This window comes from Ovis canadensis, chromosome 14, assembly GCF_042477335.2.
Source record: "Ovis canadensis isolate MfBH-ARS-UI-01 breed Bighorn chromosome 14, ARS-UI_OviCan_v2, whole genome shotgun sequence".
NCBI lineage: Eukaryota > Metazoa > Chordata > Mammalia > Artiodactyla > Bovidae > Ovis > Ovis canadensis.
The window spans coordinates 71611219-71626830 of record NC_091258.1 but is presented as its reverse complement, the minus strand read 5'-3'; the positions used below and the strand labels follow the sequence as shown (position 1 = coordinate 71626830).

General features: G+C 49.8%; 1 protein-coding gene across 1 annotated transcript; it reads left to right on the top strand.

Moving 5' to 3' along the window:
• Nucleotides 1-3062: 3062 nt before the first annotated feature.
• Nucleotides 3063-14729, top strand: HAS1 (hyaluronan synthase 1). Its single transcript, XM_069552459.1, has 5 exons — nucleotides 3063-3071; nucleotides 6552-7295; nucleotides 8725-8950; nucleotides 9718-9850; nucleotides 13255-14729. Exons 1-5 carry the CDS (start codon nucleotides 3063-3065, stop codon nucleotides 13928-13930), a joined length of 1788 nt encoding a protein of 595 aa, XP_069408560.1. The 3' UTR covers nucleotides 13931-14729.
• Nucleotides 14730-15612: the final 883 nt, after the last annotated feature.

Here is a 15612-nt window from a genome sequence, read left to right as displayed (position 1 = left end):
GAATGCTCAAAATACCGCACAATTGCACTCATCTCACATGCTAGTAAAATAATGCTCAAAATTCTCCAAGCCAGGCTTCAGCAGTACGTGAACCGTAAACTTCCTGAGTTCAAGCTGGTTTTAGAAAAGGCAGAGGAACCAGAGATCAAATTGCCAACATCCGCTGGATCATCAAAAAAGCAAGAGAGTTCCAGAAAAACATCTATTTCTGCTTTATTGACTATGCCAAAGCCTTTGACTGTGTGGATCACAATAAACTGTGGAAAATTCTTCAAGAGATGGGAATACCAGACCACCTGACCTGTCTCTTGAGAAATCTACATGCAGGTCAGGAAGCAACAGTTAGAACTGGACTTGGAACAACAGACTGGTTCCAAATAGGAAAAGGAGTACATCAAGGCTACATACTGTCACCCTGCTTATTTAACTTCTATGCAGAGTACATCATGAGAAACGCTGGGCTGGAAGAAACACAAGCTGAAATCAAGATTGCTGGGAGAAATATCAATAACCTCAGATATGCAGATGACACCACCCTTATGGCAGAAAGTGAAGAGGAGCTAAAAAGCCTGTTGATGAAAGTAAAAGAGGAGAGTGAAAAAGTTGGCTTATAGCTCAACATTCAGAAAATGAAGATCATGGCATCCGGTCCCATCACTTCATGGGAAATAGATGGGGAAACAGTGGAAACAGTGTCAGACTTTATCTTTTTGGGCTCCAAAATCACTGCAGATGGTGACTGCAGCCATGAAATTAAAAGATGCTTACTCCTTGGAAGAAAAGTTATGACCAACCTAGATAGCATATTCAAAAGCAGAGACATTACTTTGCCAACTAAGGTCTGTCTAGTCAAGGCTGTGGTTTTTCCAGTAGTCATGTATGGATGTGAGAGTTGGACTGTGAAGAAGGCTGAGTGCCGAAGAATTGATGCTTTTGAACTGTGGTATTGGAGAAGACTCTTGAGAGTCCCTTGGACTGTAAGGAGATCCAACCAGTCCATTCAGAAGATCAACCCTGGAATTTCTTTGGAAGAAAGGATGCTAAAGCTGAAACTCCAGTATTTTGGCCACCTCATGAGAAGACTTGACTCATTGGAAAAGACTTTGATGGTGGGAGGAGTTGGGGGCAGGAGAAGAAGGGGACGACAGAGGATGAGATGGCTGGATGGCATCACTGACTTGATGGACGCGAGTCTGAGTGAACTCCAGGAGTTGGTAATGGACAGGGAGGCCTGGCGTGCTGCGATTCATGGGGTCGCAAAGAGTCGGACACGACTGAGCGACTGAACTGAACTGAACTTCACTCTCCTCTTATCAAGAAGCTCTTTAGTTCTTCTTCACTTTCTGCCATAAGGGTGGTGTCATCTGCGTATCTGAGGTTACTGATATTTCTCCCAGCAATCTTGATTCCAGCTTGTGCTTCATCCAGCCCAGCGTTTCTCATGATGTACTCTGCATAGAAGTTAAATAAGCAGGGTGACAATATACAGCCTTGATGTACTCCTTTTCTTATTTGGAGCCAGTCTGTTGTTCCATGTCCAGTTCTAACTGTTGCTTCCTGACCTACATATAGGTTTCTCAAGAGGCAGGTCAGGTGGTCTGGTATTCCCATCTCTTTCAGAATTTTCCAGTTTATTGTGATCCACACAGTCAAAGGCTTTGGCATAGTCAATAAAGCAGAAATAGATGTTTTTCTGGAACTCTCTTGCTTTTTTGATGATCCAGCAGATGTTGGCAATTTGATCTCTGGTTCCTCTGCCTTTTCTAAAACCAGCTTGAACATCTGGAAGTTCACAGATCACGTATTGCTGAAGCCTGGCTTGGAGAATTTTGAGCACTACTTTACTAGCGTGTGAGATGAGTGCAACTGTGCGATAGTTTGAGCATTCTTTGGCATTGCCTTTCTTTGGGATTGGAATGAAAACTGACCTTTTCCAGTCCTGTGGCCACTGCTGAGTTTTCCCAATTTGCTGGCATATTGAGTGCAGCACTTTCACAGCATCATCTTTCAGGATTTGAAATAACTCAACTGGAATTCCATCACCTCCAGAGATTTTTTTTTTTAATCATGAAAACAAGGGCATCGAAACAACGACATGTATGAGTCTCTGGTTCTGAGAAATCGGAGATTCAGACTTCCAAATAATCCCATTCCACTTCTGCCTGTGCTCTCTCTGACTCAGTTGCCCAGACTCCCTGGGGCAGCTGACCCACAACTCTTAGTTCACCCTGGAGATCCTGGAGAGTCAAACCCCAATGCCCCAACCGCCTCCCCAGACCCTGGCACATAAGCGCGTGCCCTGCGCATGCGTGCACACACACACACACACACACATACACACATACACACGCAAGCACACGCACGTGGACCAGAAACAACCAGGCACGGAACGTTCAGACCTTCACTCATTGCTCCAGTTCCAGACAGCCGACCTCCCAGACCAGGGCACTCACAGTCACACCCACCAGCACGCACAAGTGTGCATCTCATTTCGTCTGCCAGTGGCCAGTCCCCAGGGAAGTCAACATGGGAGAGATTCCAAGGATTCGAAGGGACGGGCGGGCATTGTGTGTTGATGGGGATAAGAGGGGAGGCGAGGGGGGCTGGGGGTGGGGGAGAAGAGAGAGAAATGGAGGAGAGGAGGGGGAAAAGGGGTGGAGAGAGACAGAGGGAGTGGGGAGAACGAAAAGGATGGAGAGAAGTCCAGAAATAGAGGGACGAGATGAAGGCAGAGAGAGAGGAGGAGAAATGGAGGGGAGAGACGGGGCCAGGAGTGGGGGTGATAGGGGAGCTTCGAGGGGAGAGGGAAGGGGAGTGAGAATGAGGGGCTGGAAGGGGAGGCCCATCTGGTACTGGGGGGCGGGGGTGATGGCGGGAAGCGGGTGTGGCTGCCCGAGTCTCGGCTGTGACCTCAGAGCCCCTGGCCCAGCTCAGCCCTGACGTCAGCCCCACCTCCCGCCCCCGCCCGCCCGGCTCTTCAAATCTGCCCTGAGCTCTGGGGCAGCAGGGAGACTCGGGAGCAGCGAGCGGGCGAGGAGAGAGGCCGCCCCGGAGCCGCAGCGATGACACAGGTGTGTGCGTGAGTGTGCGTGGGCATGGTGAGTGTGCGTGGGCATGCGTGAGGCTGCGGCCAGGCGGGAGGCCTCCCCGCGCGTTTGTGCGCACGTGTGCTCCTGTGTGTGACAGCGGCCGTGTGAGTGTGTGCCTTCTGGCCTGAACGCCTGTCAGGTCCAACCTGCCTGTAAAGCCGTGTAGGTCCGTATGCCCCAGACCGGACCGGGCAGAGAAGAGCTGTCTTTGCACCACACGGGGGTCTAGATTTCTATTTTCTTGTGTTCGGTAAATATTAAAGTGGACTAAGTGAAATCGCCCATCTCTGGTCACCCCCAGGAACTCAGGCACAGTTAGGAGGAGGAAGATTCCAGAAGAAATAATACCAGTGGTTAATACTGAGCGATTACTAGCACCAGGCTAAAAGCTGTAACTTAGCTCTGCCCTAGGCAACCCACTCCAGTGTTCTTGCCTGGAGAATCCCAGGGATGGGGGAGTCTGGTGGGCTGTCATCTATGGGGTGGCACAGAGTCGGACACCACTGAAGCGACTTAGCACCAGCACCAGAGAAACATTTGACAGCATTTAAAATTTTCTAGTAGCCACATTAAAAAGGAAAACGAAACAGGTGTGGTTAATTTTAATAATAAAATTTTCTTTAACCCATGGTATCAGGAGTCAGCAAACTTTTTCTGTACCGGGCCAGACAGTCAATATTCCGGGTTTTGAGGGCCATATGGTCTCCATTGTAACTACACAACTTTGGCATAATGAGGAAGCAGCTGTAGACAATATGTAACCAGATGTGTGTGGTGTGCCAAGGAAACGATGTTAAGAACAATAACATTTGAATTTCATGTAATCTTCTTTATTCCTTTATGTTGATTGAATGAAGTATAATTGATTTACAGGGCTTCTCAGGTGGCTCAGTGGTAAAGAATCTGCCTGCCAATGCAGGAGACGCAGGTTCCATCCCTGGGTTGGGAAGATCCTCTGCAGAAGGAAATGACGACCCACTCCATTATTCTTGTCTGGGAAATCCCATGGACGGTGGAGCCTGGCCGGCTATAGTCCACAGGGGTCACAAAAGACTCAGACACGACTTAGTGACTAAACAACAAGAAGTTGATTTACAATGTCATGTTAGTTTCAGGTGTACAGCAAAGTGATTCAATTATATGTATATATCGATGTATATGCTCTTTCAGATTCTTTTCCCATGTAGGTTATTACAAAATAGAGTGTAGTTCCCTGTGCTATACAGTCGGTCCTTGTTATCTATTTTATACATAGTAGTGTGTGTATTCATATAATTTTCATGTCCCACAAAATATTATTCTTGTTTTGACTTTTTTCAACCTTCTAGAGACATAAAAACTAATCTTAGCTTGCCAGGCTGCAGTGAAAAAGGAGGCAGGCATTTGGTCCAAGAGGCCGTAGACGGCTGACTCCCTACTATATATACAAAAAAATGATCATTTCAGTACAAACACATGAATGTGGTGTTTTACTTTCTTTTTTCCGCACTCACAATCGAGATGTATAGAACATCTCATGCAGATGCTATATTTTCGCTGGAGATGCTTGATCTGTATTTTTAGATTTCATAACATTTAGTTGAAAAAGAAGCTTCACAGATCCTACTTGTTCCAAACATGTGTAAAAGCCTTCCAAAAACTGAATTAAGGATCTGTTTTAAATTTATTTTTATTTTTAAAAATATTTATCTATATATTTTTGGTTGTGTCAGGCCTTAGTTGCGGCACATGGGCTTCTCTCTAGTTGTGGCACGGTCGCCCCACGCAGGCTTAGTTTCCCAGCCAAGGATCAAACCCATGTCCTCTGCATTGGAAGGCGGATTCTTAATCACTGGTCCACCGAGGAAGTCCCAGTTTCTGAATTCAAACATTTAAATGGAATACAATTAAAAATTCAGTTTCTCAGTGGTACCCGCTGCATTTCAAGCGGTCTATAGCTACAGGTGGCCCATGGGTCACGTATTGGACCGTGCGGAATTATAGCTTTAGTGATTCATTTAACTCATAATAAGCCCAAGAGGTGCAAACTGGTGACAGAGGGAGAAGGCAGTTTAGTGTAGAGGATGGTGGAGCCAGAGGCTGGAGCCTGAGTAACCTTGGATGAGAGAACACACCCACCTGGGTCTCAGTTTCCTCATCTGTAATAGGAAGTGTTAACAGTATTCACCTTACCAGGGCTTGGCACGTGGAAGGGGCTAAACCCCCATTTTACAGACAAGAAAACAGAGGCACCTCCTTCCCTTCAATTATGAGCTCTGCCAGTCACATGTACTGGGCACCTGGCCCTGCCAGCCACTCCTTTTGGCTAATCAGTACTTGGTTTTGCCATCTCTATCGTGGTGGCCGGAAAGATTATGTTCCCCCACCCTCACCCCCTGGGGTGCTGGTGTGGAGTAAAGCCAATACATAAGGTTGTGGTTTAAATCTTGGCTTCTCTGACACATTTGTGGTGGCCAAACGGGAAGAGAGGTGGCGGAGGGAAGGGTTGAGAATTTGAGATTAGCACTTGCAAACTGTCATATATAGAATGGAGAAACAACAAGGTCCTACTGTATAGTCCAGAACACTGTATTCAATATCCTGTGATAAATTATAATGGAAAAGAATATATATGTTTAACTGAATTACTGAACAGCAGAAATTAACACAACATTGTAAATCAACTATACTTCAATAAAAATAATTTTTAATGCAACACCCACACCCCTCCCCCCCAAAGAAAACACACAAAGGCTTGACTTCACTGCTTTCCAGGCAGACCTTGGGCAGGTTGCTGCACCTCTATGTGACTCAGTTGCCTCACCTGTAAAATGGGGATGGGACTTCCCAGGTGGCTCAGTGGTAAAGAATCCACCAGCCAACGCAGGAGACACAAGTTCAGTTCCTGGGTTGGGACCCTCCCCTGGAGTAGCAAACGACAACCGGCTCCAGTATTCTTGCCTGGGAAATCCCATGGACAGAGGAGACTGAAAGGCTAGAGTTCATGGGGTCGCAAAGAGTTGGACACAACTGAAGCGACTTAACACATACATACACAATAATAGTACCTACCTCACAGGGCTGTTGCGAGGAAAATAAGTTAGTTTTTGTAAAACATTTAAGGCACATTGCATTCTTCTCTGAGATGTATATTTTTATCACTATTATTATCTCAACACTAAGAAAGCTTTATGAGATGAATCATTTTCCGTGCCACTAAGAAGGAGGCAGGAAACCCCTGTTAATTCAACTGTGACACTCCGCTGAGTGTAATCCTTGTGGATTTTAAAGCTGTTAAACACGTGGGGGGGGGGGAATAGCATCAGAAGCAGGGAAAGCAGGTATTCAGCCTTGATAACTGTTTGCCACATTTACTTTCATGAATGAAAGTAACTGCAGTACCCAGGGGATTCTCTTTATGAAGAGGAGATGTGACCGTCTATCCTGGAAACAAAAGCCAGGAGGGCTTCCCTTCCTGGAGAGCATCTCAGGACTCTTCTTTCCCCCTTTCTCTTCCCAAAGGACGTGCCCAAGCCGAGCCAGGCAGCCCGCCACTGCTCCGGCCTCGTCCGCCGGGTTCTGACCATCGCCTTCGCGCTGCTCATTCTGGGCCTCATGACCTGGGCCTATGCCGCCGGCGTGCCGCTGGCCTCCGATCGCTACGGCCTCCTGGCCTTTGGCCTCTACGGGGCCTTCCTCTCGGCGCACCTGGTGGCGCAGAGCCTCTTCGCCTACCTGGAGCACCGGCGGGTGGCGGCGGCGGCGCGGCGCGCGGCGGCGCGGGGGCCCCCGGAGGCGGCCACGGCGCGCAGCGTGGCGCTCACCATCTCCGCGTACCAGGAGGACCCCGCGTACCTGCGCCAGTGCCTGGTGTCGGCCCGAGGCCTGGTGTACCCGCGCGCGCGCCTGCGCGTCCTCATGGTGGTGGACGGCAACCGCGCCGAGGACCTGTACATGGTCGACATGTTCCGCGAGGTCTTTGCCGACGAGGACCCCGCCACCTATGTGTGGGACGGTAACTATCACCAGCCCTGGGAGCCGGCGGCGGCGGGCGCGCCGGGCGAGGGAGCCTACCGCGAGGTGGAGGCCGAGGACCCCGGGCGCCTGGCGGTGGAGGCGCTGGTGAGGACGCGCAGGTGCGTGTGCGTGGCGCAGCGCTGGGGCGGCAAGCGCGAGGTCATGTACACGGCCTTCAAGGCTCTCGGCGACTCGGTGGACTACGTGCAGGTGCGTGGAAGGCGCCCCCGCCGCGTCTGTGACCCTAACACCCCATCCCACTTCCCTCGGATCCTTCATTCAACTGGAGTGAACCTCTCTGCTTCCTTTGTTCATTCATCCATTCAATGGAGAGATTCTTTCCTTCCTGCCACCATTCATACTTCCATTTATCCATCTAACCATTAGGGAGATTATGCGTTCGTTTTGTTCATTCAGTGAAGAGATTCCTTTCTTCTTTCCTTCCTTTTTCATTCATTCGTCCATTTGATGCAGAAACTCTCATTAACACATCCATCCATGTATCCATCCATTCAATCTAAAGATTCATTTACCCATTCAATATAGAATATTCTGTCCTCCTTTCTCTTCCTACTTTCATTGTATCTTTTCTTCATTCACTTATCATCCACTACAGAGATCATTCACTCCTTTATTTATTCATCCATTCAATACAGGAGTTCCGTCTTTTCTTCATCCAAGGTAGAAATTCTTCCTGTCACTCATTCTTTCATGCCTCCATCTGTCCATCCAGTATGGAGATCATTCATTCATTTACTCATTCACTTAAATTAAGTCATTAAAGGTAGAGATTGGTTCATTCTGTTTCTTCATTCATTCAGTGTTGAGATTCTTTTGTTTATCCATCCATTTACCTATCAGTATAGAGATTTGTTAATTTCATCATTCACTCATCCATTCAATGCAGTAATTTATTCATTAATGCATTGCAACTTTTTTTTTTTTACTGCTGCATAACAAATTTCCACACACTTGGCAGCTTGAAACAAAACACATTTGTTATTATCTCATAGTTTCCATGGGTTAGGAATCTGGGCAAAGCTTAACTGGATCCCTTGTTCAGGGTGTCATCAGGCTGCAGTCATGGTGTCAGTTGGAACTGGGTCTTATCAAAGGTTCCAGGACCCGTTCCAAGCAACCGTAGAACTCATAGCAGCTTGCCTTGTCAAGACCAGCAAGAACCTGACTTCTAGACCCTCTTTTAAAGGGCTTACCTGATTAGATCAGGCCCACCCAGGATATTCTCTCTTTGATTAACTTAAAGAAAACAGATTAGGAACCTTAATTACACTGCAAAACTCCTTCACCATTTCCAAATAAGAGAATACAGTTACAGGAGTTCTATATCATCACTTTGGCCATTGGCCATATTCTATAGGTTAGAAGCAAGTTACAGATCTTGCCCACACACCAGAGGAGGGTATTTTACAAGAGCATGGGTGTGTGGGGAGGAGGGGGTGGTCATCTTAAAATGTGATAAAACATTGAACATGACTAGAAAACCTCAAAACTATGTTCAGATTGGCTGCAGAGTGTCTGAGCTGGTCCTCATCCCTTGTAAGAGACCATCCCAATGGTCCCTCAATTGCCAGCCCTGTACAAGGATCTCGCCTGAATCTTGGCCCCTTCCATTTGTCAGGTTTGTGACTCAGACACGAGGCTGGACCCCATGGCGCTGCTGGAGCTGGTGCGGGTGCTGGACGAGGACCCCCATGTAGGGGCTGTTGGGGGTGATGTACGGATCCTGAACCCGCTGGACTCCTGGGTCAGCTTCCTAAGCAGCCTGCGGTACTGGGTGGCCTTCAATGTGGAGCGGGCTTGTCAGAGCTACTTCCACTGCGTGTCCTGCATCAGCGGGCCCCTAGGTGAGCAGGGGTAGGGCTGGGAGGGCGGTGGATGGGGTGGAGAAGGAAGGGAGAAGAGGAGCCAGAAGCTGAAGCCAGGGTTGAAGGTGGGATTGAGACAGGAGACTAAGATGGGGCTGGGGCAGGAACTGGGGGTGGGGTAAGATTGGAAGCTGGAGGTGGGGATGGTGTCTGATGTTAGGAATGGTCTGGAGAAAGCATGTGGATGGCCATTGGACTGGGGCTAGGCAAAGGATTGGGGAAGGGGATGAGATGGGTTTGGAACTTAAGAACACTGTTGGTGTTAGACTTGAGGCTGGAGATGGGTTTTTTGGATGAGGATGAGTAGGGAGTGGAGCTGAGAATGGATATCAGATTGGGGATGGGTTTGCAGTCAAAGTGGCTATGGGTCAGGGATGGGACTAGGGCAAGTTTGGGATGGGTGTGGGGTTGAGGAAAGAGGTGAAGTTGAGAACAGGATCACGGCTGGAGTTGTCATTGGAGACAGGGTTAAGAACGGGATTGAGGTGGTTAAAGATGGGGCTGGAGGGCCTACAGTGATGGTCCAGTGGCTAAGACTCCATCATCCTAAGGCAGGGGGCCCAGCTTCAATCGCTGGTGGGGGCACTAGATCCCACATGCCACAACCAAGTCCTAGAGCAGCTGAATAAATAAATAGAAATAAATATTTAGAGAAAGGGTGGGGTTGGAATTGGAGATGAGTTGGGCTGGGGATGGTGCTGGCAACAGCAGCAGCTGAGGCTCCTGTGCGCCCCTCCCCCACCTAGGCCTATACAGGAACAACCTCCTGCAGCAGTTCCTCGAGGCCTGGTACAACCAGAAGTTCCTGGGCACCCACTGCACCTTTGGGGATGACCGCCACCTCACCAATCGCATGCTCAGCATGGGCTATGCCACCAAGTAAGCTGAGGGCACTGAGTGGTTGGGTGTGTGCAGGGGCCAATGAGTATCTCAGCAAACACATGTGTATTGCTTCTGCTGCTGCAGCTAAGTCGCTTCAGTCGTGTCCGACTCTGTGCGACCCCATAGACGGCAGCCCACCAGGCTCCTCTGTCCCTGAGATTCTCCAGGCAAGAACACTGGAGTGGGTTGCCACTGCCTTCTCCAAAGCATGCATGTGTGCTAAGTCGCTTCAGTCGTGTCTGACTCTGTGCGACCCCATAGACGGCAGCCCACCAGGCTCCTCTGTCCACAGGATTCTCTAGGCAAGAATACTGGAGTGGGTTGCCATTGCCTTCTCTGGTGTGTGTGTTGGGGATATTCCAAACTTAAAGTGAATCATAGGACATTGGGGTCTCTCTAGCAAGATTTCAGAGGAGGCAGAGAGAACGCATAAGGAACAGAAGGGGCACTTGCATTGAATCATGAGCTATAGTGTTGGCCAAAAAGTTCCTTTGGGTTTTTCGTAACACATTACCAGTGAACTTTTTGGCCAATCCAATGCATCAAGTGAGACACTAGAGGAGAGTGGAAGATACCGTAGGGCCAGGGGTGGCCTTTACATGGAACCATGTGACCCAGTGGACTCTACCAAGTAGGGTGAGGTGAGGGTGGGAATGCCACCAAGAAGATACAACATGAAATTGGGCAAGATGGTGCCTCCACAGAGAGCACAGACTCCCCAGTCTGTGGGACGAGAAAGACATCAACAGAGTGGGATCAGCTAGTGAGAGAGTGAGAAGAATCACATGGGAGAGGAGGGGAGCGCCTAAACCCCAATACGTGCTCCAGGAAGAAGGGATGTAACTGAAGGAGATTCGGGGGAGTATGGCTAGACCACGTGACATACTGGGGAAAGATATTTCTACAAAGTTAGACCAGTGACAGCACCAGAGAGAACTCAGCATATGCCAAGGGAACCCATACCTTTATGCACTTGACAAATATTCTTCAGGTGCCTCCCATGTTTTCAGCTCTGGGGATGCAGCAGCAAACAAAAGAACTGCAAATTCATGCTTACACTGATTGTGGAGATAGACAATAAGTAAAATGTAGAAGTTGGAGTGGGTGAGAATGATACATCTGGTGAAGACTCTTGACAGTCCCTTCGTCTGCAAGGGTAGCAAACCAGTCCATCCTAAAGGAAATTGGTCCTGAATATTCATTGGAAGGACTGATGCTGAAGCTGAAGCTCCAATACTTTGGACACTTGTTGTGAAGAGCCAACTTATTGGAAAAGACCCTGAGGTTGGGAAAGATTGAAGTCAGGAGGAGAGGGGGATAACAGAGGATGAGATGGTTAGATAGCACCACTGACTCAATGGATATGAGTTTGAGAAAACTCCAGCAGATAATGGAGGACAGGGAAGCCTGGCATGCTGCAATCTATGGGGTTGCAGAGTGTCAGACATATCTAGCAACTGAACAACAGCACATGCTAAGGTGACATATAAAGCCAGGAAGGGGGATAGAAGTTTCCAGGTAGAGAGTGAAATGATAAATTAGGATAAGATAGGAATGGGGGCTGAAAATAGAGCAGCTGGATCAATAGCAAGGGAGAGAGCATCAGGAGAGGATAGAGAGCTCACAGGGTGGAGGGTCCATTCATGAGAGTCTCCATGGTCAAGAAATGTGAACTAAGGAGAGGGAGCCATTGGCGGTTTTGAGCAGAGGGGTAGCATGCTGTTGTAACAGGACCCCTCCCAGCTGTTTTGAGTACGGACTGCAGGAGGAAGAGAATAACCACAGAGGTCACTGAGGATCCCAGGTGGCACAGGGGAAGGAGACTGGACACTGTCAAATAATGCCTCTGGGGACAGGATGGTTTAATCCCTCCTAACAAGCTGACTGCCGGAGGCCACCTCGATGACGTCTCACATAAGTGATTTTAGCTTTGTGGGGGCTTGGCTGGAAACCCGGGAGGGATTGATTAGTAACGTCTGCCAGGGCCACAGGAAAGGAGCTTAATGGTTCCCTTGAGAACCTCTAAGGCATGGGCTCTCCCGAGTAGGAACCATGCCTGGCTCCTTCCTCACCCTGAGGTCTGCCAATAACAGTATTCGTAATAGATTAGTGATAGTATTAGTAATAGTGTCAGCCACTGCAATGATATTAGTAATGCCAAGTTACATTAGTCATAGTAAAAATATTGTAATAGTCACCATCAGTTGAGCAAGTACAATATACTGGTCTTAAGCACTTGGCGTTAATCCTCCTTCAACCCTCATCTATTAGGTAGGAAACATGGTTGACCCCATTTTACATATGAGAATGAGACAGGCTGGAACCTGGGACCCTTCACTGCAGTGAAAGTGAAAGTGACGCCTCTCAGTCGTGTCCAGCTCTTTGCGACCCCTTGGGCTGTAGCCTACCACACTGCTCTGGCCATGGGCTTTTCCAGGCAAGAGTACTGGAGTGTGTTGCCATTTCCTTCGCCAGAGGATCTTCCTGACCCAGGGATTGAACCCGGGTCTTCCTCATTGTAGGCAGACGCTATACCAGTGCTTGCACCCAAACAAACACCTCCTCCAGTAACAAAATACAAAGAAACTATACGCGACTAAAAGTAACCCACGTGCATGTGCAGCCGGGCGACTTATGAACAATGAGATACAAAAAGGCCAAAACTCAACTGCCATTTCTGATGTGTAGGGAGCAAAAGTGGGGTTACCCGGCCTGATCCCCACACAGTGCACCACCAAAGGGGTGGGCAGACCACCAAAACTACCCCTCCACCTGATCTACTGATCCGTTCCTACCCTCATCCCATTTAAGGGACCAGCGCCTCCCCAGCCCCACAGGGGAGGGAGCAAGCAAGGGAACATGTTACTTGCAGCAGGAGTCCCAGTAAAGGCTTCCCTGAATTCCTCCACTGGCCTTTTAATCAATTCCTGTCGGATAAAGAGGGGTTTCCCAGGTGGCACAGTGGTAAAGAATCCGCCTGCCAGTACAGCAGGCATAAGAGATGTAGGTTTGATCCCTGGGTTGGAAAGATCCTAAATGTCAACCCACTCCAGTATTCTTGCCTGGAGAATCTCATTCATGGACGGGAATCTGGCGGGCTACCGTCCATGGGGTCCCCAAAAGTGCACACACTTAGATAAAAAGTCCAGGGACCAGGTGGGTATCAAAACCCCTGAGGTCCAGAAAGAGAGGCGCTCAGTCGTGTCTCATTCTTTGCGACCCCATGGACGGTACCCCACCAGGCGCCTCCGTCCATGGGATTCTCCAGGCAAGTGTGTTGCATTTCCCTCTCCAAGAGAGGCTGAGCACACGTGCCCCAGGGGCCATTCCTGGCTCGGATCTGTCCCCAGGGGCTCCGAGGAGAGCCGCGCCGGCAGCCCTGTCTCTTCCCTCCCTCCCAGGTACACCTCGCGGTCGCGCTGCTACTCGGAGACGCCCTCGTCCTTCCTGCGCTGGCTGAGCCAGCAGACGCGCTGGTCCAAGTCGTACTTCCGCGAGTGGCTCTACAATGCGCTCTGGTGGCACCGGCACCACGCGTGGATGACCTACGAGGCGGTGGTCTCGGGGCTCTTCCCTTTCTTCGTGGCGGCCACGGTGCTGCGGCTCTTCTACGCGGGCCGCCCCTGGACGCTGCTCTGGGTGCTGCTCTGCGTGCAGGGCGTGGCGCTGGCCAAGGCGGCATTCGCGGCCTGGCTGCGGGGCTGCCTGCGGATGCTGCTGCTCTCGCTCTACGCGCCCCTCTACATGGGCGGCCTCCTGCCGGCCAAGTTCCTGGCGCTGGCCACCATGAACCAGAGCGGCTGGGGCACGTCGGGCCGCCGCAAGCTGGCCGCCAACTACGTGCCCGTGCTGCCCCTGGCCCTCTGGGCGCTGCTGCTGCTCGGGGGCCTGGTCCGCAGCGTGGTCCACGAGGCCCGGGCCGACTGGAGCGGCCCCTCCCGGGCGGCCGAGGCCCGCCATCTGGCCGCGGGCGCCGGCGCTTATGTGGGCTACTGGGCCGTGATGCTGACCCTCTACTGGGTGGGCGTGCGAAGGCTCTGCCGGCGGCGGGCGGGAGGCTACCGCGTCCAGGTGTGAGGCTGGGTGCACGGGGCGCTGGCTCGGGAGCGGCCCGAGGGGGCTTAGTGGGGTTCCCGGAGCGACGCACTTGCTAGGTGACCCCCTGGGCCTCAGTGGCCCTCCTCTGTGAAGTGAGGGGCTCGACCCAAGACTTCTCAGCCTAGACTCTTTTGGAGGGGCGGACTGGGACTTCTGGGTCTCTTGGGAGGGGTATTTATTGATCAGGGTGTGGATTTTTAGGGACAGGGCAAAAGGGGTCCTCACAAGCTGTCCTGGGGCCCCTGATTTCTCTGTTCTTATTTAACCTCCATTTGTACTGTGTATTAGAATATAATAAAGAATTTTATTTATTTTCTTCTCAGCTTACTCTCCTCCATTTTTTTCTAAGGGGGGGCTGCATGGTTAAGAACTGAGGACTCCTGGCTGGGTCTTGGGCTTCCCAGGTGGCGCAGTGGTACACAATCTGCTTGTCAGTGCAGGAGACTCAGGAGACATGGGTTCGATCCCTGGGTTTGGAAGGTTCCCTGGAGAAGGAAAGGGCAACTTGCTCCAGTATTCTTCCCTGGAAAATTCCATGGACAGAGGAGCCTGTTTGAAACTAGACAGGATACCCTCCTTTCTTTTAGCCTGGACGTCCCCTTTGGAAACAGGGATAGGAATACCATGGATCAGGGTTATTTTGAAGGTGGAATTTGTCAACTCTTCATTCAGGTACTACGGAGCACCTACTATCTGCTGGACACTGCCATTTCACTTCAATCATTCTTTGACTCAGTCAGTCAACCACAAAACACATTTACTAAGTTCCTGTTGAATTCCACACACATTGCCAGGTTTGCAAATACAGAAGATATTAAGAGTCTGAGTCAGATTTCCAGGAGCTCCTATTCCATTAAGCAAAGAGAGTGTTATCCTTAGTTAAGGATTCTCAGGAACATAATCCATTAGTCCTTGGTACCTCAGATGGTAAAGAATCTGCCTGCAATGCAGGAGACCTGGATTGATCCCAGAGTCAGGAGGATCCTCTGGAGAAGGGAATGGCAACCCACTCCAGTACTGTTGTTTGGAGAATTCCATGGACAGAACACAGGGGTCCCAAACAGTCGAACACAACTGAGCAACTAACAGGCACATAATAGTCTGTATCTCTTGATCCCCTGTGCCTGTCTTGAGGGTGCAGATTTCTGTCTGTTCTGATTTCTTCATTGTTGTGTCTACAGTGCCTTGAAAACGCCTGATGCATAATAAACGCTCGGTAAATATTTTCTTATTGAATGAATCAGTGGAAAGGAACATACTGGTGAAGAATACTATGAGAGAGCTTACCTTTAAGGTGGGGAAGCCATAAAACCAAATTAAAAAATAAGTTTACATCAGGTCTGAATGAATGCTGTGCACAAGCAAAAATAGGGGGATGTCGAGATTTTCTAGGCTACCCAGTGGTTAGGACTCCAAGCTTTCACTGCCAAGGGCCCAGGTTCAATCCCTTGTCAGGGAAATAAGATCTCACAAGCCAGTCACACAAAAAGTAAAAATAAAATGGGGGGGGGGGTATCATGTGGGAGGAAGGGAATAGTCAGAGGTATAATCTGAGCTGAGACCCGTGAAGTGAGAGGGAGGTAGCTTCATGAGGGTCAGAGTAATCTCATTTCAAGTAGGAAGAACTGCACATGCAAAGGCCCAGGGACAGGACTGAGCTT